Below are 22488 nucleotides of genomic sequence, written 5' to 3' on the forward strand. Positions count from 1 at the left end.
ATTTGCAACCCTGAAAAGACTGTATTTTCAAGATTGTTTTCCCTAATTGGAATCTCTGTACTCAGCTGAAGATATTAATGAATTGTTTAAGTCCTTAAGTTACAATTGTAGGCTGTGTCACAGGAATAGAAAATGTTTGTCTGGGTAGGATAATGTATAATCAGTGCTATAGAAAAGGTTTGTTTTCAAATACAACCATCAGCGATGTGGTAGAGAGCACGTTTGTGTTCCCTGTCATTTGACTTGCAGCTGGAAGCTGGGAGGCTAATGCAACAACCAAGTTGTTTAGGCGTGTTTGAGGGCACCCCCTTGAGAAAGAACTGTGCTGAATTAGCCCTTCTCTTCAGAAAGAATAAGAAAAGGGATACTGATAACAGTGTTTGCACCTTCAAATGGAGCATCCAGATATTTCAATACCTTCAACAAAAAATAAGTATATAAAAACAAAACAAACACCCAACAACCACAAAGATTGTGTTTCCTTCCATTGAAGAAAGTGTTGTCTGGAAAAAGACTATTGATTTCTGTATTTTGATCTGTAGGTAAGATATTTTTTAGATGGTCTAGAAAATTTTAAGAAAAAGGAACACTAGAGAAATTTCTCTAATCACGTTGAGGCATTTGCGTTGTCCAAGAATGAAGTGTATAACATAGCATTCTGACTTAACAGCATTACAGGTACTCTTTCCCTTCTTGATTTAGAATAGAGCTTATCAGAGCTAGAGGTAATGTGCAAGTTATGTCCAGTGTTAAAATATGAGTAAGGAAAATACTAGTAAAGTTACCATAAATATTTACAAAGGTTTTCTACTTATAGTTCTTTTTTTACATTTCATTAAAATTAATATAATTTGGAGACACACTTCCTTATTTAAGCAATGTCTAAATTTATAACATAGATAAACTATTCTATATGATTTGAAGTAATGAAAATCTTCCTTAGGAAATAGGACTGCATCTTTCTAATTTGCTATACAATGAATTTAGCAAGGCACCACATATATTAAAAAAAAAAAAAAGCTTTCATTAACATTTTAGGAGACAGAAAATACATGAATTTTTGAGAAACCTGAAGGAAAAAAATGGGGCTCTGCATTTGAATTGTTCAATGTAACAACACATACTGTCAGAATCTATTATTTAGCTTGCCTTATTTATGTTAGCGCCCCCATTGGAGGAAGGAATTGCAACCCTCTTTATAAGGCTCTCCATCATGTCACATTGTATTAGGAACATTTTATGTCCATTTCTGTCCACAATGCCGCATGCACCTTGCCATGAAAGTGTCTACACCAAAGGTTGGCTTTGTAAGTAAAGCATTGCTATTTCATTAACAAACCACTGTTTTCAAAGAAACAGACATCTGAGTTGGCTTGGTGTTTTAAATATTTGAAAGATTAACTTTCTCAGGGAATAATGAAGTCAGAAATTTAAAATGTTAAAAACTGCTTCACTGTGCAGAGTAGAGTAGCGAACAAATCATTTTATTTGATATACATCTATAACTGTTCTGGTATACAAACCTGGAGTTTTAGTAACTGTTTCATTAACTTCTCTCACTCCTTTACCTACAAGTAAAAAGACAAATTATCATTTTCAAAAACATTTATTTTTGAATGTTGAAAAAATATTAAATTGAAGCAATTTTCCTTTCTCCAGATTTTCTACTTTCACAAAAATAATGAATATCTTATACCTACACATTTTAAACCAATATATTCACCACAGAATATCCTTTGTGCTTCTGGGAAAACTGAGTTTAGTGGTAAAAATAAATGCAGATCTAACTTGAGGTATTCCCATTTAAAGTGCTACAACAGAGAGCCTTGTAAATGAGGGTGGCTTCTATCAAATTTCTTCCATCCTATTAAGCATATGCCGACCAGACTGAAAGATAATCTACAAAATAACTAAGATTTAATAATATCCTTCATTTTCCAGTCCCCCATCCAAATCAATAAATATATAAGTTAATATTGAAGAACATCAATTTATTTCCCTTGCAGAGTGTTTCATTTGGTCTATCAAATTAGATTTAACTCATAATCTGTTGGCTTTTATAGTTTGATATCAAACTACAAATTATTATTTTTAAAATTTATATCCATCTATTTCTGAAAAGGAAGGGCAAGGGAAACTTAAATCTCTTAAAAATTCCTAACTCGACTACTATAAATAAGTTCCAGGAAACTAAAACTGAAGTCACTGATTTTATTAAACTAAATATCTTCTGTTACTGCTGTTTAGCACTCTTCGCATATAGAAACCAACGTTTAGTGGAAAACCTGAAAGGTTAGCTGTCATCACGTCTGACCCAGAGTTATTACTCCCACTTGTAAATACACAAATTTGTGAGTAATTAATCCATCATTCCCATGCTAATCGCTTTGGTCATTTTTAAAAGTAAAACCAATGTCAAGAACACATAAAGTCAAATTCCACCACCGAATAACTTGAGTGGTCTTAAAACTAACAACACTGACAGGGAGTTGAATTTATATATTCTGAGATACTTGGTAATATTTATTCATTTTGATGTTTAGAAATGCATTTTCCTGAAAATATACTGTATATTATTTTCCTTTTAACTCAAATGATTTTTCATTTGAAAAAGTATTTTTCATTCAAAAAAGCTTTTTTTTTTTTTTGCTTGAAATATAATAGTTAATAATAAAAACTTAGGTATCTACATAGCCTCTCCCACTGCTGTATCAAACACTTGCTGGGCACACATTCACACACACAACACAGCCCCCACACAGGAAGTACAGACTTCCGTAGAGCGATCAACATCCCTTCCGCGACACTGCTCACTTACGACATCCCTTCCGCGACACTGCTCACTTACGACATCCCTTCCGCGACACTGTCACTTACGAAACCTGGGGGCTAGTCTGGCGGGCAGTGGATACTTTTGTTTGGCTGTTAGGCAAGTACTTTCACTCCGTAAGCAGTGACTTACTTTTACAAACAGGAGATTTTCCTGTCCATTTCATATCCGGCTTACAAGTCCTGTGTTCAGATCCACCCGCAAGGAAAAATCCTGGATGGCAAGTGTACACCAAAGTGTAACCAAAAGTAGGAAGATCTATTGCTCTCACATCCGCATGGGCTGGGGTTTCTGGCTGTCTGCAGGCATGAGCTGAAACGATATTTATTCCATCAGGAAACACTGAAACTTTGTTCATTATAAAGTTATTATTTATCTAAAGAAATTAAGGAAACAAAGTAAAGAAACTGAAAATAGTGATGAAATTAGTTTACAGTTTTGAAAGTGAGAACAAAGTAGCTTTAAATAACATCAATATGCCACACATCTGCAACTTTCAATATAAGGGAGTTTTGGTATTTCCACTCTCTCTCTGTCTCTCTCCCCCATCTATCTGTCTGTCTGTCTATCTACTATCCATTTCTATCTATCTATCTACATAAGTGCAGAAAATTGGAGCAGAGATGATAGGTTTGAAATAAGCAGATCACTTCTGTTATATTATCAAGATAAATTATATGTTAAATTTCTTTAAAAAGACCAGTTCTAACCACATACAGACTGGCACATATGCAGAAATATGCTTTGATTTTTGTCTGGTGGTGACTAACAAATTTACTGTTTAGATAAAAGAATATTAATTTTGATAAGAATTTGATACTCTTTAGAAAACCTAATTGAAATATTATGAATTCTTATTTTCTTTAAAAATAAAAAAATAGGCATAAATGCGATTGTGATGCTTACTCTACATCTCAAGTAGCTTTTTATTCTTTATAATGTAGCATATATATCTGAAGTAATTAAAGAATGTAGTAAAGGATTTGGAAAGTTGCTATAATGTAAATTTATAGTTTTAAATTGTGAATGTAGTAGCTGTAAGTAGTATCCATATTTCATTCTTTAGCAAGCTTTCGACATAATGAAGCCCTGATAGTAGCAAGCTCCACATATACATATATATATATATATATACACACACACACATACATATATATTTAAAATAGCCACATACATAATTTAAATAGGGATTAGGGTAGAGATTATAGCTTTGAAATAAATACACAGAATCACATCTGATAAACTTTTAAAATGATTTTTCATAACATTCTACCTTCTTCACTTTGTCGTACTGTGGTGGCTTGCCTGTTACTGTGATGCTGGAAGCAATGACAATGGTATTTCAAAAACCAACAGGGTCACCCATGGCGGACAGATTTCAGCAGAGCTTCCAGACTAAGACAGACTGGTAAGAGGGACCAGGTGGTCTACTTGTGAAAAAATTGGCCAGTGAAAACCTTATGAATAGCACTGTCTGATAGTGCCAGAAAATGAGCCCCTCAAGTTGGAGGGCACTCAAAATACGAATGGGGAAGAGATGCCTTTTCAAAGTAAAGTCAATCTTAATGACTTGGATAGAGTCGAGCTTTTAGGACCTTCACTTGCTGATGTGCCACAGGTCAAAATGAGAAGAAACAGCTGCAAACATCTACTAACAATCGGAACGTGGAATGTACAAAGTATGAATCTAGGAAAACTGGAAATCATCAAAAATGAATGGAACACAAAAGATCAATATCCTAGGCATTAGGGAGCTGAAATGGAATGGTATCGGCCATTTTGAATCAGACTATCACATGATGCACTATGCTGGGAACGACAAATCGAAGAGGAATGGCATCACATTCGTTGTCAAAAAGAACATTTCAAGATCTATCCTGAAGTACAACGCTGTCCATGATAGGATATTGTCCATAGGCCTACAAGGAAGACCAGTTAACACAACTATTACTCAGATTCATGCACCAACCACTAATGCCAAAGATGAGCAAACCGACGATTTTAACAACTTCTGCAATCTGAAATTGACTGAACATGCAGTCAAAATTCACTGATAATTACTGGTGACTGGAATGTTAAGAAGGATCAGTAGTTCGAAAATATGGCCTTGGTGATAGAAACAACACTGGAGACCACATGATATAATTTTGCAAGACCAACAATTTATTCATTGAAAATAGCTTTTTCAACAACATAAATGATGACTATACACATGGACTTCACCGGATTGAAAACACAGGAATCAAATCGACTATATCTGTGGAAAGAGATGGTGGTAAAGCTCAATATTATCTGTCAGAACAAGGCCAGGGGCTGACTGCGCAACAGACTATCAATAGTTTATATGCAAGTTCAAGTTGAAGCTGAAGAAAACTAGAACAAAGCCATGAAAACCAAAATATGATCTTGAGTATATCCCACTTGAATTTGGAGACCATCTCAAGAACAGATTTGACGCATTGAACACTAATGACCAAAGACCAGACAAGTTACGGGATGATATCAAGGACATCATACATGAAGAAAGCAAAAGGTCATTAAAAAGAAAGAAAGAAAGAAAAAAAAAAGGATGTCAGAAGAGACTCTGAAACTTGCCCTTGAATGCAGAGTAGCTAAAGCAAATGAAGAAATGATCACATAAAAGAGCTGAAGAGACTTCAAAGCGTGGCTCGAGAAGACAAAGTACAGTATTGTAATGAAATTGTGCAAAGACTTAGAAAACCAAAAGGGAAGAATACACTTGACATTTCTCAAGCTGAAAGAACTAAAGGAAAATTCAAGCCTCAAGTTGTAAATTTGAAGGTTTCTATAGGCAAAATACTGAAAGACGCAGGAAGCATCAAAAGAAGATGGAAGGAACACAGAGTCACTGTACCAAAAAGAATTGGTCGAGGTTCAACCATTTCAGGAGGTAGCATATGATCAAGAACTGATAGTACTGAACGAAGAAGTCCAAGCTGCACTAAAGGCATTGGCGAAAAACAAGGCTTTAGGAATTGACGAAATACGAATTGAGATGTTTCAACAAAAGGATGCAGCACTGGAGGTGCTCACTAGTCTATGCAAAGAAATTTGGAAGACAGTTACCTGGCCAACCAACTAGAAGATATGCATATCTGTGCCCACTCCAAAGAATGATGATTGAACAGTATGCAGAAAATATTGAACAGTATCATTAATATCACACACAAGTAAAATTTTGCTGAAGATCATTCAAAAGTGGTTACATCAACAGTGAACTGCCAGTAATTCAAGCTGGATTCAAGAGGACATGGAACAAGTAATATCACTGCTGATGTCAAATGGATCTTGCCTGAAAGCACAGAATACCAGAAAGATGTTTACCTGTGTTTTATTGACTATGCAAAGGAATTTGACTATGTGGATCACAACAAATTATGGATAACACTGTGAAGAATGGGAATTTCAGAACACTTAATTGTGCTCATGTGGAGCAGGTACATAGACCAAGAGACAGTCATTCAAACAGGACAGTGGGATACTGTGTGGTTTAAAGTCAGGAAAGGGTTGTATTCTTTCACCATACTTATTCAATTTGTATGCTAATCTAATAATCCAAGAAGCTGGACTGTATTAAGAAGAAGGTGGCATCAAGATTAGCAGAAGACTCATTAACAACATATGATATGCTGATGACACAATCTTGCTTGATGGAAGTGAAGAGGACTTAAAGCTCTTGCTGATGAAGATCAAAGACCACAGCCTTCAGTATGGATGACACCTCAATATAAAAAAATAAATAAATAAATAAATCCTCACAACTGGAACAGTAAGCAACATCATGATAAATGGAGAAAAGATTGAAGTTGTCAAGGATGTGATTTTACTTGGATCCACAATCAACGTCCATGGAAGCAGCAGTCAAGAAAACAAAGGACGCATTGCATTGGGCAAATCTGCTGCCAAAGACCTCTTTAAAGTGTTCAAAAGCACAGATGTCACTTTGAGGACTAAGGTGTGCCTGACACAAGCCAAGGTATTTTCAATCACCTCATATGCATTCAAAAGCTAGACAGTGAATCAGGAAGACCGAAGAAGAATTGATGCCATTGAATTATGATGCTGGAGAAGAATATTGAATATACCATAGACTGCCATAAGAACGAATAATTCTGTCCTAGAAGAAGTACAGCCAGAGTGCTCCTTGTAAGCGAGGATGGCGAGACTTCATCCCAGGTACTTGGGACATGTTATCAGGAGGGACCGATTCCTAGAGAAAGACTTCATGCTTGGTAAGGTAGAGGGTCAGTGAAAAATGGAAGACCCTTGAAGAGATGGATTAACACAGCGGCTGCAACAATGGGCTCAAACATAGCAATGATTGTGAGGATGGCACAGGACCAGGCAGTGTTACATTCTTTTGTACATTTAGGGTCGCTGTGAGTCAGAACCAACTCGATGGCACCTAATAACAACTACTTTTGTATGTTTAACATAGTAAGAATAAGACACTATGAAGATACCATGTTTCGCTAAATTGATAGGGGATGAAATATGGACATAGCAGTCATCGTACATTTCTTCTAATTCATGATTACGTTACAAAATATAACTTGATCCTTACATAACTATTTGTGTATCCACCCATATATACTTCAAAAATATATGAAGAACAACATTTTAAGAATTTCTATTTATACTCTGACTTATTACATGACCCAGTGTTCCTCTCTGTAATAATCTAATGCAAACATACTGGAAGAAGAATAGCACTAACAAAATGTTGTTTCTCCCTGAATGTTATTCACTTATCTTTGGTTTAGGGCAGTTGTTCTCAGATCTCAGCCTGCATCACAGTCACCTGGAGGGCTTGTTAAAACAGACTGCTGCTTCCCCTGCCCCAGGGAGTTTCCATATTTGAGATCTGGGGCAAGTTTTGAGAATTTTCATTCCTACCTAACTTCTAGGTGATACTGATGTTGCTGGTTTTAGGGAATCAAAACTGAAAACTATTTGCTTAGGGAGTTAAAAACAAACAAACATAAGTGAAACAATTTCTCAGTATTTCCCCTGAAGGCAGAAATTTCCCATTTATTCAAAATACGTAGGTTACTGCTGATGGTAGTGGAAGAAATCACACTTACGTATGCACTCAGTCTGTATTCCACTCCACGTTAAATTTGCAAGGCAAGTTCTAGTTGTTGAACCTTGAATATGGTAACCTTTCCTGCACCTGAAAAACACCATGCTTCCAACCTACAAGGAAAATCCAATATAAGTTTCAGAGGCAAAAACCAAACAACTCAATAAAAACTAATAATGCTTGAAAGCAGATTCCAAGCAAAAATTATACCAGTAATTTTTCACTTTAATATCAAGTCATTGTTAGAATCAGCACATAAATTTAAATGATTTGTAAAAGCATTGTACACTATATAGATTACTCAATACATAATGTAAAAACTTAAATATACTAAATATTGATAATTTAGAGACCTGTTTGTTTTGGTAAAGAAAGTGTCCTTTTTTCTTTCATTTTAATTAGTTTTTCTGCTACTCATTCTAAGCAATTGATATTCATTAGCAAATTAAAAACAAAACAAAAACCAAACCCCTTGCCTTCAAGTCGACTCTGACTCATAGCGACCCTACAGGACAAAGCAGAACTGCCCCATAAGGTTTCCAAGGAGCAGCTGGTGGATTTGAACTGCTGATCTTTTGGTTAACAGCAGAGCTCTTAACCATTGTGCCACCAGGACTCCATTGGCAAATTAATTTTGTTAATAGTCCTAGGAGACTGGTCAATTCTTGCTCCTCCTTAGATCCCTCAGGACTTAATCTGTACTCCCAGTGCTTCAAAAACAGGATTATTTACTGTTAGCTTAATGCCCGGGACACCCTCTCCCCCAGATCGTTACCATTCACTCCCACTTAATTCTCGATACTTTGCTCAGACTTCACTTTCCTCTGTGTATTCTTCTTGTCTTTCAAGAATAAATCAGATGTTGCTGGTATGAATTTCGCCATCATGAACTGCTAATTGTGTCACTTACTGAACCATGCTAAAACTGCCTGTATGTTCATCTGTCTTCCTAATTTAACTGGAAGTGCCTTGAAGGAGGGAGTCTCAGTGGTGAGTTATGGATGTGTGTTGGGGTGCTCCAACATCTTCCATGATTGCTTATATCTGGAACAAGAGAGCAGGGCATGGCGGAATGAGAAGGGAGAAGAAAAGCGGCTTACAGAAAGGGGAGCTAGTCTAGAAGCCAGCTTTGCCCGCACTGCACTTCGGCTTGGGACCCAGGCTGTCCTAAGGCTTTAATTATGAAGCTACTTAAAGATATGGAGCAGGAGTCCAAAGATCTGAATATCAATCTTAATACTTTCTTTGAGAATTTAAATCACTTAATTACTCTGCATCTGTTATCTTGTATGGGTTAAGTGCTATCTCCCTCAAAAGGATTTTGGGAAGAAAAACTATGAGTAAAATATGTGGGAAGAGTTGACACACTGAAAAGTGATATAAAACGTAAAAAAAAAAAGGTGCTTCTTAGAACTTACACCTAAAAATTGAAGCTTTTATGAAGAAATAAAAATTGTATTTATGTAAACCTCAAATCAATAGCTAATTTCCAAGGATGGGAAAGGGTTAACAGGTCTGTAAAGCCTCTCTTCTGTGCTAGGGATGCCAGAGAAGATGAAGGAACTCCATCAGATCTCCTGTAAGCACGATAATAAAAGTCTATCATACCTCTTGGTAAACATGATACCATTCCTGATTAGCAGGGAGGTAACAGGCAGCTTTTAGCATTTACTCGAGGAATGAAAACACAATACACTTATTAATAAAATATTTTTAGTACAGTATACCTGGCCACTCTAGATCATTATAAATGTACCTGGAATTTATTAATTTATGGGATGTGGCTGACTGGAGAATGAGGTCTAGTCACCTAAGCTGTGCAAATAACCTAATACAGCATAGGGGTGTTCCAAATCCGAAACGGCTCACTTTACGTGGATAACGTTTCAGCATACAGGGCTAAAACAAAACAAAACAAAACAAAAATCTCATCTGTTACATTCAAAATCAAATTGTGTTGTAATGAAGGAGAAAAGGAATATTTTTGTGGGAGCTGCATCAGATAGTATCAGACATCTTTTTAAAAAATGTTTTATCAGTGCTTGTCTGTTTCCTTTAAATTATTACTGAATCTTGCTATTGGGTAAACATTTTCATTTGTGTTCATGTGACTTTATTTTTTCCCAAGGAGGATGAAACATTTATCTATCCTTAGGAGCCCTCCCTGGTGGGAGCCCCGGTAGCACAGGGGTTAAGAGCTCGGTTGATAACCAAAAGGTTGGCAGTTCAAATCCACCAGTCACTCCTTGGAAACCCTATGGGGCAGTTCTACTCGGTCCTATAGGGTCGCCAGGAGTCGGAATTGACTCGATGGCACCTAACAACATAACAACAGGAGCCCTGGTGGCACAGCGGTTAAGTGCTCTGCTGCTAACAGAAACGTCGGTGGTTCAAACCTACCGGCCGCTCCATAGGAGGAAAGATGTGGCAGTCTGCCTCCATAAAGATTACAGCCTTGGAAACTCTATGGGGCGGTTGTACTCTGTCCTGTAGGGTCACTGTGAGTCAGAATTGACTCGACGGCAATGGAATTGATCGGTGTTTTTTTTTTTAAATGATCTTCTTAAGATGAATCATAGGAATATGTTTTAAACACAGTCACCATAAACTTTTACTTACAATATATAGGCTGTAGGCAGTGAAGTTAAGAAGTGCTCAAAGCAATGGTGATCAATGGTAATCAAAACTGACTTTGCACAGTGAATTGGTGAGATCAATCCTCACACACAGTATCTTCAGTTATTCCTAGATACTTGCTATTAAATGTCTATATGCCAGAAAGGATTTGCCTGAAACCTAAAGCCGCATTTGGGACCTAATATAAAATGTTCTGGATTTACCACCGGGTTCCTCTGAGAACTTTCTCTGCAAAATGTAAGAGAGTTATCAGGAAGTAGTCAACGTCAGAACCAGTAACATGAGAATATTTTTGCTTTCATGAGAGATGGAATGTGGTTCGGGAGAAAGAGAAGGAATGTGGTTGGGGAAAATTATTTTTGTTCTAAATCAATAGAATATCTAACTTGAAACTACATATTTAACTTCAGTGTTCAAAGTCACATAATCAAAGAGCTATTAAGTCATTTGATTAAGATGGTTAATACACTTTATTTCAAGCTTTATTATTTCTATTTTTAGATATTCCTCCAATATGAACTGAACAGTTAATGTATTTTTTATTAAAAAGTCAAATGCACATTCAAAAGTGACATTCAGTATGCTAATAATTCAAACAGTTTTAAGAGATCATATGAAGAACACACATCACAAAGTAAGCTTAGCCTGAGGGGCTTGAATGCACTTTCTTCTTCCGTTTTATCCTCTAGAATTTAATATTATTTGTGCATTTTATCAAATCACTAAACAGGATGTTGTATGCATAGCTATTCAGGGACATACCACTGCTATCTAAGAACTGCCATGTTAGTTCAGCAGACAAAAAACACAGAATTGTACGTTTTCCAAAAGAAATTAACATAACAGTTGCTATTGTTTGAACCCAGATATACACAGTTATCCTGTTTTTGACAGTTAAGAACACATGTAAAATTCTCATTGTATGTATTTTATTTTGTCAAATAATAACATGAATAAGAATGGTATACACATATGTTTAAGTATCAATTGCATTTTATATTTACAGAAAATATAATAAAATAAAAGTTTAATACCTCATATCCTCTAGAGCTATTCTGTATTCCAAAATGTGGGGTACCAGGATCTGGGCAGGTGTTATGAGCAGGATCTGAAATTCACAACGAGAAACAAAGGGCAGATATAATTATTACAGCAAATCTAATGTTTTCCTAAAATGTCTTAAACAATTAACGAAATTTTGCTTTGACAAATGTGCAAGATGTTTTTCATGAAAGTTAAAAATTAAATCAAATTGCTGTTTTAACTTCTCTTTAGACTTCTTTAGTTATTAGTCTTTCATGCCTTACCAGACTTTAAATTGCTCTGTATTTTTTTTTTTTTTTTATGTAAGAATAAGTGGAGTGACAACAGCAACTCAAAAGACAAGATGGGAACCTCAGGGAGCAGTGAGTTTATGTTAATGAGGAGGAACAACTCAAAAAAGAAGGGTGAGAATGGTTGCACAACTTGAAGAATGTAATCATTGTCCCTGAACTGTACATGGAGAAACTGTTGGACTGGTGTTTGTTTTTGCTGTGTATATTCTCAACAAGAAAATTAAATAAATTGTATAAAAAAAGAATAAGTAGAGTGGCATCTGATGATAGCAATTCATCTACTTTTCATTCTCCAGTTGAATTTTTCTCTACTGACATGCTGTATTGAATATCAATACACCTTCAGTAATTATCTAGCAGGATCACTTGGTTTTTAAGGATTCAGTTAATGGCCATCTCATTTGGTCCCTGCAAAAATCTTGAATTATTTTTCTTCAGGACTTCAAAATGAAAAATATATTTAATGCTTCAAAACTGAAGCATATAGTAAACCAACAGGTGATATTTTCCAAAAATGTAGGACTTGAGCAATCAAAGAGCTTTTCAGCTTTATTATTTGCTGCTCTGTAGCTGTTAATATCAAATCAAAATAAATAGCCTTTTACAATTCATATTCAAGAGTAATTAATATACTGGAAAGAAGAAAAATATTTTTCATATAGAGATAGTTATCAAGTGGCAGTAATTTGAATAGAATCACAGTAAATATTCCTATAATTAAAAAAGTGCTTCAGTTAAATTATTTCTAAAACTAGCTTTATTTTTAGGTAGATATCTTTCAATGTTTCCAAAAATAACTAAGATTATAAATCACTGTATACTGCAAACTCAGACCACCGACCATCCTGCCAATAAAGCACCTGAACAAAATGAAGCCAGCAATAAAACTGGAGTTTTCAGCAGTGAGGTATGAGGAAATGAATACCAAATTAAGGGCTCTCATATTTGTATTGCTAGTAGTGTGACTCTTGACAAATATAAATTTTATGTGGACTCTTTCTCTGAAGTAGAGATGTATTCTAAAAATGGGAGGTTTTAGCCGTATATAAAGTCTCTTCTTTCTTGCAAATTTCATTCTTGTGTCCTGAGATCACCAGAACATTATTTCTCCATGTCATTATTTATTTTTTTTCCACTGCTAACAATACAGTTAATTAAGTAAGAAGGAGATCTAATGAATGCGATGCACATATTTAGGGAAGGCTAACATACCATGAGCTAGGCTACTTCTGGAGTGATGGCTGTTTTGGAGAACAGCAGTAATGGCACCTTCAACGAATGTGCCTTTCCCATAAAAAAATGTGGCTGTATAATGAAATGGACTGGAGATGGAGAAACTGAGGCAAGTGAACAATGGCTAGTAGCTATTTTAACAGACTTGTAGAGTCTCCAAACTTAGTGTGTACTGTTTAAAACAGACTGCAAATCAGTTTAGCTGATTAGTGATTACACAAAGTATATTACCTTCCACAGAATATTTTCTACAGAAAGTTTATCTCTGTAACCATGAATGATCAGATTTTGAAATAAAATATCTTCATCACAAAATACTTCGGATGAAATACTAAAATTATTACCTATACACGTGGGTTGTATGCCACTCCACATGCCATCGGCTTGACAGATTCTTCTTGAAGATCCCACTAGTATAAAGGGAGATTTACACTGGGAGAAGACTTCAGACTTATAGGTGAAACTTTTCCCAATAAGTCTTCCCTCTGCCGGAGTGCCAGGGTCTCCACAGAACACAGCTATTGAAACCAACGAAAGCTAAGTAAAGACTTTGTAGAAAAAAGCGTCAATGTAAGGATGCTAATACTACATTTCCCTGGGTCAGGTTAACCTGGATCAGGTAGTGTAATATACCTATTCACTAGTTTAACTAGTTTCTATTAAACCGTTAGGTTTAATTATTAAACAAATCTGGAACTAAATAGAAAGAATCTGCCTGTGGGCAATGCAATTTCAAGTCTGAGTTTTTATATATTCTAATATGGCTATAAATTATACGTCAATATTTTCCTCAGATTATAAATCTAGGATGCACACATTCTAATATGGCTGTAAGCGATATGTGATTATGTTCCTCCAATTATATATTTAGGGTGCACATACTGGTCCTATTGCAAACTTGGGATGAGTAGAACAAGCTTTGCTGCAGAACTTACGCAGACACTGAGGAATCTCTCCTTTCCACACCCCATGGCCTTCACAGGAGAGGATGGATGAGTGAGAAAGCTGGTAGCCATCAGCACAGCTGTAACTCACACTGGAGCCCCAGTGGAAATCAGTCCCCTCCACTTTTCCATGCTGTACTTGAGGAGGCTGACTGCACATGACAGCTATTCACAAAAATGAACAAGATTAAGCGTCGTAGAACTTCTCCCACCATTGTAATGCTCACATTATTCACATTTTAATTTAACCTGAATTACAAATGACATTGACATAGGGTTGTATTTAATTAAAAAAAATCGAGGAAGACAGTAAATCAAAATCATAAAACTGTTCTCCAATATATCTAAATTACTTTAGATCAAGTATGTAAAACCAATGTAAAGTCAAAACATATCCCATTGTAAAAGAAAATAGCACTGAGCATGGCATTCTTAATATACAAAAGGCCAAGAAAGGAAGAAATCTTTTTATTTAATACGTGTCCTTTTATGATGGTTACTGAGCACAAATCAAATCATACGGTCAAATGACATGTGTATACTATTTTAACTTTTGAATGATAGCCCTACTATACACATGGTAAACATTTCTTTGCTCCTCTGAAATTTTTATTTGTTTAAACATAGTATATAATTTCCAAAAGCCATCGTCTGTTCATTCGATTTCTAATTAAAAAAAAAAAAAAGTGGAATGGTTAAAGAATATTCTGTAAAACATTATATGCAAGTGTTTTATAAGAATCTTAGAGTATGATATTTACTTTGTATATATGGCCACACAGCAAGAACACACTTCTGAGGGACGATTCCTCCACTGATACTGGCTCACATATCCACAATTCCCAGTCTAGCAATTATACTAAGATGAGTGATAGTGGGAAGCAAAAATATTGTCTAAAAATCTTCTTCCCTGAGTATCACAGTTTCTTAATTTTTTTAAAAATTATTCATTTATATATATATATTTTTTTATTATTTATTTTTGTTGTTGAGAATATACACAGCAAAATCATATACCAATTCAAGTTTCTACATGTACATGTCAGTGACACTGATTACATTCTTTGACTTGTGTAACCATTCTCACTCTCCTTTTCAGAGTTGTTCTTCCCCATTAACATAAATTCATACCCCGCTAAGGTTCCTATCTAATCTTTTGGAGTTGTTGTTGTCAATTTGATCCCATATACATAGTTCCTGATAAAGCATGATGCTCAAGGCAGACATTCTTTACTGGTTAAGCTAAACTATTGTTTGCTTTTAAGAAGAATTCAGGGGGTATTTTTGGTTTAAGGTTTATAGATTATTTTAGGGCAATAATTTCAGGAGTTCATCCAGCCTCCATGGTGCTAGAAATTCTGGATTCCATGAGAATTTGAAATTCTGTCCTGCATTTTTCCCCATTTAAGCAATATTCTTCTGTACCATCTTTGATCAAAATGTTCATTAATGGTAGCTGGGCACCATCCAGTTCTCCTGGTCTCATGGCAAAGAAAGCAGTTGTTCATGGAGGCAATCAGCCATACATTCCATATCCTCCTCCTATTCCTGACTCTCCTTATCTGACGGTTTCCTGAATTTTTGACATTGGAGGAGGTTTGCAAAAGACAATTTAGGCAGAGTAGGCAGCAGGAGAGAGATACTCATGTGCATTTCCTGAGGCACATTCATGCTTTCTCACATGAGAAAGACATATAAACACGCACGGAATCACACAGACACACCCAGCATATGGTAATTGGTCTTTCTTTTGCCATTCATCCTTCCATTCATCTATTCATTTGTTCAACAAATATTTCTTGAGAATCTACATGTGAAGATCTGGGGCAAGTGTGCTCCAGGCAGAGGAAATTGCAATGTAAAGGTTGGCAATTCGAGTTCACCTAGAAGCACCATGGAAAAAAGGCTTGGCAACGTACTTCTGGAAAATCAGCCACTGAAAACCCTACAAAGCAGAGTTCTACTCTGACATACATGGGTCTGTCATTAGCTAGAGGTCACTCTATGGCACCTGATTCCTGGTAGGTATAATAAAGAGGAGGACTCCACTTTTTGTTTGATCTGCTGACAGCTTTCAAGCCTCACCCCCAGCCTTGTCCCACACCTGAACAAGCCAATAATAAAGACTCCTCTCTCTTTGGCGCAAAAGAAGTTCAAACTCTGAAAATTCCCAGCTCTTGAACAAGCCTCATCCAGCCCCACCTCCTAACCCACTCACTCTGCTTTACTCAGTTCACCTGGACTGTCATGAGCAAACGCTATGCCCCGCAAAAGTCCAAGTGTGTGGGCATCACCAGTGTCTGCACCCAAACTAGCACAAAACATGGTGGCACTGATGTTTTCTACCTCATGCTGCCGTTATTTGACGGTTACCTTGTCTAACTTTAAAGTTCTACAATTTTATTCACCATCAGATCTACCATAAGACTTAAAATAGCCAGGGTTAAAATGTTGACTAAGAGACTACAAAGTGTTGTGATTAAAAGCACAGGCTCCAGAGTTAGTATCCCTTATTTTAATCCTGACTCCTCCATTTCCTGGCTATGTGATCCTGAGCCAGTCACTAAACCTCTCTGTGAGTCAGTTTTCCCACCTGTGAAATTTAGATAGAAGTTCTATGAAAATTAAGTGATTTAATATTTGTAAATGTATTTATAAGAGTTGCTAACACAGAGAAGGGTTATATGAATGCTTCTAAAATAAAATAAAAATAATAGGCACTGCTATGCACATCAGTAAAGTTGAAGAGTCACAATACAGACCTTTGCAGACAGGCTTGCTCTGATTCCACGCACCGTCTTTAGTACAACGAATAGTGGATGAAGTGACGGGTTCCATAAAATAGCCAGGATTACACTGATAGCTAACAGTCTTATTGAACGTGAAATCAGTCCCAAACTGGATGCCATTTGCCAGCGTACCTGGATCACCACAACTTATAACTAATAAGTGAGCAACCGAAAAGAATCAGAGGAATACAAAATTATCACGAAGTGAATTAGTCATGGCTTCTATTCAAGTTACTCTCTTTGAGATGCTATTCAAAATGATTAAGCAGTGAATTATTAAAATATTAACCTTTGCTTGACAATTTTATCAACCCGCTGTTAGGAGGTTACGTGTCTGGAACTAGTTATTTCTATCCTCTTGGTGATAGACTATGCTGATGCCAGCTGCTATCCCTTGGCAAATGTCCTTAATTAGGTATGGTGTGCAATCACACCATGCTGGTCCAGGACACAGACATGGGCTTGACCAGAGAACAAATGTGGGTTCTATTTATGTGGACTAAATGGTCTACATAAAGAGAGAGAACCTTGACTTTTTTGTCCTCAGTTTTACAATGCCCAACTCAACTGACCATTTAAATTAACGTCAAATGTAATAAGTGGAGAAAAATCTAAAAATATAGTCATAATATCAAATACACATTGTCTTTTCTTCTTATGTACTAAAAAGTTAATAAAATGCTTTAAAAATAAATTTATTTTTCTCGATAGAATAGGTTTCCTGATACTATCCTCCCTCTACCATGACAGTTGGTTACTAACCTGTGCAGTCCGGAGCTGTGCCCGTCCAGGTTCCGTTGGCTGTGCAGTGCCGAGTCATCAGCCCTGAGGTCTTATAGCCTTCCCAACAAGCATAGATGACCGAGCTGGAGAACAGTATCCCATCGCTACTGACAATCATGCCATTGGTGGGGGTGCCAGGATTGCCACAGGACACAGCTGTTAGGGAAACAAAAGCAATGTCACGCAAAGATAATGACCCATTAGTAAAAGGACAAACACAGAAGAACAAATGTTATCCTTTTAATAAATGCCTTTTAAAAAACACAGGGCATATTATTATGAAAGATGTCTGATGTATTGTTTTTCTATATGGCTCATATTACTATGTTATTAGTTACAAATATGAAATATATTTTTGTATTATTCTTTCTAAAGTATGTTACTTCAAAACAAGTTAACAGATGAGGTAAAGCACTGAGGGAGCCCTGGTGGTGCAGTGGTTAAGAGATTGGCTGCCAACCAAAAGGCTGGCAGTTTGAATCCACCAGCAGCTCCTTGGAAACCCTATGGGGCAGGTCTACTCTGTCCTACAGGGTTGCTATGAGTACGAATTGACTTGAAGACAATGGGTATGTAAAGCATTAAGAATTTAAAAACAAGTCACTTTGGGATTTAACTTGTTGTTGGATAAAATTATGGTGACTTTTTTTTTTTTAAATGATCTATATAATATTAGAGAGCCCTGGTGGCTCAGTGGTTAAAAGCTTGACTGCTAACAAAAGGTCAGCAGTTCAAATCCACCAGCTGCTCCTTGGAAACCCTACGGGGCAGTTCTATTCTGTCCTATAGTGTCTCTATAAGTCAGAATCGACTCAGTGGCAATGGGTATATAATGTTAGCAACTCAAAGGCATCTTGCTTCATGCAATAGCTGTGTTTTGTTTAGTTATTTTTTAATCTGGGAATGTATTTTACATTTCCAGGAGAATTCATTTTGGAAAATAAAGATGCCTCAGGAATGTGAATGACTACAACTTTTAAACTGTTTTGTAAAATGACCTTCTCAATATTACCAAATCTAACAGCAGCTGTGCTAATTGGCTTTGTCAGGACTGCATTTTCTATTTCTCTCCAGACAAGCACAGTGCCAGGCCCACGGCCTCAGATAATGAGGAGCAGCAAAACCCTCTATGCTCAGGTGTCTGTCTTGTGTGCGCCTGAATCAGCAAACAAAAGAAAGTTTAGTTGCTTCTGGGTACTTAACAAGGTAATGATTTAACAGATCTTTTTTTTGGCTTTTTAAAATCAAGACTATTTACCCTAAATATTGTTATTTTTCTTCCTTAGTGCCTTCACAATAATGTACAATAGGCAGAAATATAAAGACTATGTCCCTTGGCTGGATTTTAATAACAAGAATGTATCATGAGATCATTTCTGAAACTGGCCAAAATGTTTGAAAATATTCTTATTTGGTTGCTTCACTTTCAAATCTAGCCTTGAGAACAAAGATACATTTTTCTTAACTGCAAAATTTACACAGCATATAAAAATTGTTATATGGAAACTTAGGGCATTTCCTTTCATATTACATTGAAAAATGTGCTTATTCTCACGTACAGGGAGATTGTGTTTGGGACACATAGAGAGTACATGTGCTGATCCTTCTCTACCTGTGCTCCTGGCAGACATAATTAAGCAATCATAACCCTCTTTCTTGATGAATCTGGGTTTGGATTTATAATCCTTTCTAATATAGACCTTGCAGCAGTTTCTTGGTTTGCATTTGAGATGTGATATATTTACCAATCCAGAAGCAGATGGTGTCTAAGGTTCTCTAAAGCCCAAAAGTTCCATGATGACTATGATATAAATTAAAACTTCATATTGCAGATGGCTGAGGTTTTGGGCTATTCAAGACAATTACTCATGCATTCAACAAAAAGATTTATTCATTATCTAGTAAGAGCAGTTGGATGTACTAATGGAAAGCTTATCATAGACTAGGATTATATTTGATCTAATTCTTAATTTAACAAACTAGCAAAGGATATCCCATGTCATTATATTTTATTGAAATTATATTTGTTACTAAAATCTATGTAGTAATTATCAGAAGTCCTTATGAAGAACCAATGCTAAAACTAATGAATTAACTGGTGAACATTTTTCAAATTTATAGACAAATTTATTTTTAGCAAATTAACCTCCATCATAGTAATGCCATCTCAATATTGGGAAAGTTCCCTCAAATATTATATTCTGTAAAGCAAAATTAATGGTAAACTTCCCGTTTTGCTTTTGGCTGATCGGGAACATTTCACTGATGGTTATGACTATGAAAACGAAGATGATAAGGTGGTGTCAACTTGTCTGTTTTATATCAATTCCCTAATGTCATAAGATCCTAGAGAACTAACCGTAAAACTAAACAAGAAATTCAGTGTAGAGCCACTAGAGGGAAACTCGTGACAGGGTCACGCACAACCAGCAGGACACTGCCTGCTCCTGGCCATCTCTACTTTAGCTGTGGCTCGGGCCCACTGGGAGCCGTTTGATTTTCGTTGGCTGATTTTTGGACTCAGATTGCCAGGCTTTTGTTACTAGTCCACGTTGAGTCTGGAAGATTTGCTGAAACCTGTTCCTCATCATAGCAACAAGTAAGCTTCCACTAACAGATGAGTGGTCGCTGTGCATTAGGAGTACTGGCTGGTAATCACACCCAAGTCTCCCTCATGGAAGGCGAGAATTCTACCACTGAACCACCTCTGCTTTGTAAGATGAGACATACTGCAAGTAGTCCCCAACTTGCAGTGTATTCAAGTTACAAGGAACCCCACTTGCAACCTTTTTTTTTAATACATCTTATCATTAGTAAATGCACTACATACAAGGCTGCAGCATGTAATTTGCTGATTTTATCATTCCCTGACGTTCATTCACAGATGTATGTCAAAAAATTTTTACAGTGAAAGGATTAGCTGCAGTTTTTTTTCTCAACTAAATCAGGGGCTTCAGTTGCTTGAAAACCTGGACCCAAAGATTAGCTGCAGTTTTTTTCTCAACTAAATCAGGGGCTTTAGTTGCTTGAAAACATGGACCCAAATGCTAATCACTTTGCTAAAGTCGACAGGCAGATTCGGGAAGCAGTGAGATGTTACCTTGAAATATATGAAGAAAAAAAGAAAAGGATTATACGGACAACTCTCACTCATTTTCTGAAAAGAAATGCCACCTCCATTCACAGGGATAATTCAGATGATCCAGAACCTTTCACACGTGGAGTTATTTTTGCAGCTGACAAAATGGCAGTGTTGTCCTTCTCTTCTTCATTGTCAGAGTAAATTTTTATGATTTGTGTGTTTTTTATGCATTCATGTATTAAAATACATATAATTTTATATGTAATGTTTACAACCTCCAAAGACAAATGAAGATTGGATTTATACAGATATTGACAATAAAAGACAACTGATATTGAAAACTTTAAAAAAAAAAAGGTGTTCAACTTCACCTCAGAACCGACTTACAACAGAGTCACCGGAAGGGAACCCCGTCGTAAGTCGGGGACCACCTGTACGTGTAAAATGTCTAGTGTAACATGTGGTAGGTTAGTAGTAGTTAACAGACACATAATAGTTGATGCTATTGTTATTGTTACCATCATCTTCACCTATCTACTGGTTGAGTAAAATGTTGGCTTTATTGTAACTTCAGGGGAAAGAGGATTAACAGTTAACGAAAGTAATATCAGATGAGCAAACACGATTTAAAGTGATGTATATATAAGTATAAATTTGTTGATGTTTAAGGATTTTTAAAGATTTTCTTTTGTGATTTATTAACTCCCCCTCATTTCTACAATGTACTGAAATTTCCCATCAGAATCTAATTTTTTAATAAATTCAGATGAGGTGGGAGATGTAGGACGAATGTATGAAGTCATGGAAAATATTTTTTGAAATGCAAATAGTATTGGTATGACTTTTTTTCTAAACAGATAATAATATCTGCCCCAAAGATTTGTAGCTATTACAGCAAGTGAGGAAAACAATATTTACAAATTCTTCAAAACGATGTTTCAAATTTTTGCTTGTGTGTACGTTTAGCTTGCCCATCATTTGTTGCTCTAGTGGGTTTAACATACTGTGGTTTGGCTTTCTCAGCTTCCCACCGTTTCTGTATTTGAACAGTGCAGTTTTGGAGGAAGTCAATTTTGTGAGACATGTCATATTTGAGAAATATTTTTAGTATTTCAGCAACATTCTAGTAGCTTATCTTTTTTTCTCTGCACAGCTTTTAATAGCCAAGTTTCTGAGGATTTTGCTGGAAACTAATTTCTTTGTTTACAAAAACTAAATGCTGTTTAAAAATACTTTGCATAGTCTAAATTAAGTACATTATGGAGTGAAATCCAATTAAACTCTTATTGAAATAAATGAATTCATTTATGCTTTGTTGAAATAGAATGCATGGTATTATATTATTACAGCCTAAAAAGAATAAGATTTCCATGGAAAAACTTTACTCATCCTCAACTGCTTTAGTTCTTTCCACCTTTTTAATTTGCCAAACCAAATTGTTTGAGATAAACTTAATACAGAATGCCCTGTCCCAAGTGAAGGATCATCCTTTAAGGACTGTCTAGCATCTCAGTTCTCTCGGAGAGTGATAAAGTCTGCACTCAGCTCACAGAAGTTCAGGTCTGGGGCCAAGGATTAAGCTCAAAATTGCATTTAGCATTCATGAAAACAGAAATTTTTCTTGCTTTTAATAAGCATCAGATTACGTCTAGAAAATTTAAACAATTCTTCAATTCACTAACTTATCCATACCCATCCCCTATTACAATTATTGAGGAAACATTAAATATGAAATATAATACTAACGAT

At 36.0% G+C, this 22488-nt stretch overlaps 1 protein-coding gene across 1 annotated transcript in view; it reads right to left on the minus strand.

The window, feature by feature from the left end:
• The window catches only part of LOC101344436 (CUB and sushi domain-containing protein 1-like), a 1691327-nt gene that overhangs the window by 23917 nt on the left and 1644922 nt on the right, over positions 1-22488 (minus strand). Inside the window, exons 49-56 of the mRNA XM_023743077.1 lie at positions 17637-17813; positions 16848-17027; positions 14077-14250; positions 13486-13659; positions 11606-11679; positions 7936-8047; positions 2963-3142; positions 1524-1568 (exon numbers count right to left, since the gene is read on the minus strand). Coding sequence (XP_023598845.1) covers positions 1524-1568; positions 2963-3142; positions 7936-8047; positions 11606-11679; positions 13486-13659; positions 14077-14250; positions 16848-17027; positions 17637-17813 — 1116 coding nt within the window. The remainder of the gene's footprint in view (positions 1-1523; positions 1569-2962; positions 3143-7935; positions 8048-11605; positions 11680-13485; positions 13660-14076; positions 14251-16847; positions 17028-17636; positions 17814-22488) is intronic.

This window comes from Trichechus manatus, unplaced genomic scaffold (genome assembly GCF_000243295.1).
Source record: "Trichechus manatus latirostris isolate Lorelei unplaced genomic scaffold, TriManLat1.0 scaffold00234, whole genome shotgun sequence".
In the NCBI taxonomy this organism is placed as follows: Eukaryota; Metazoa; Chordata; class Mammalia; order Sirenia; family Trichechidae; genus Trichechus; species Trichechus manatus.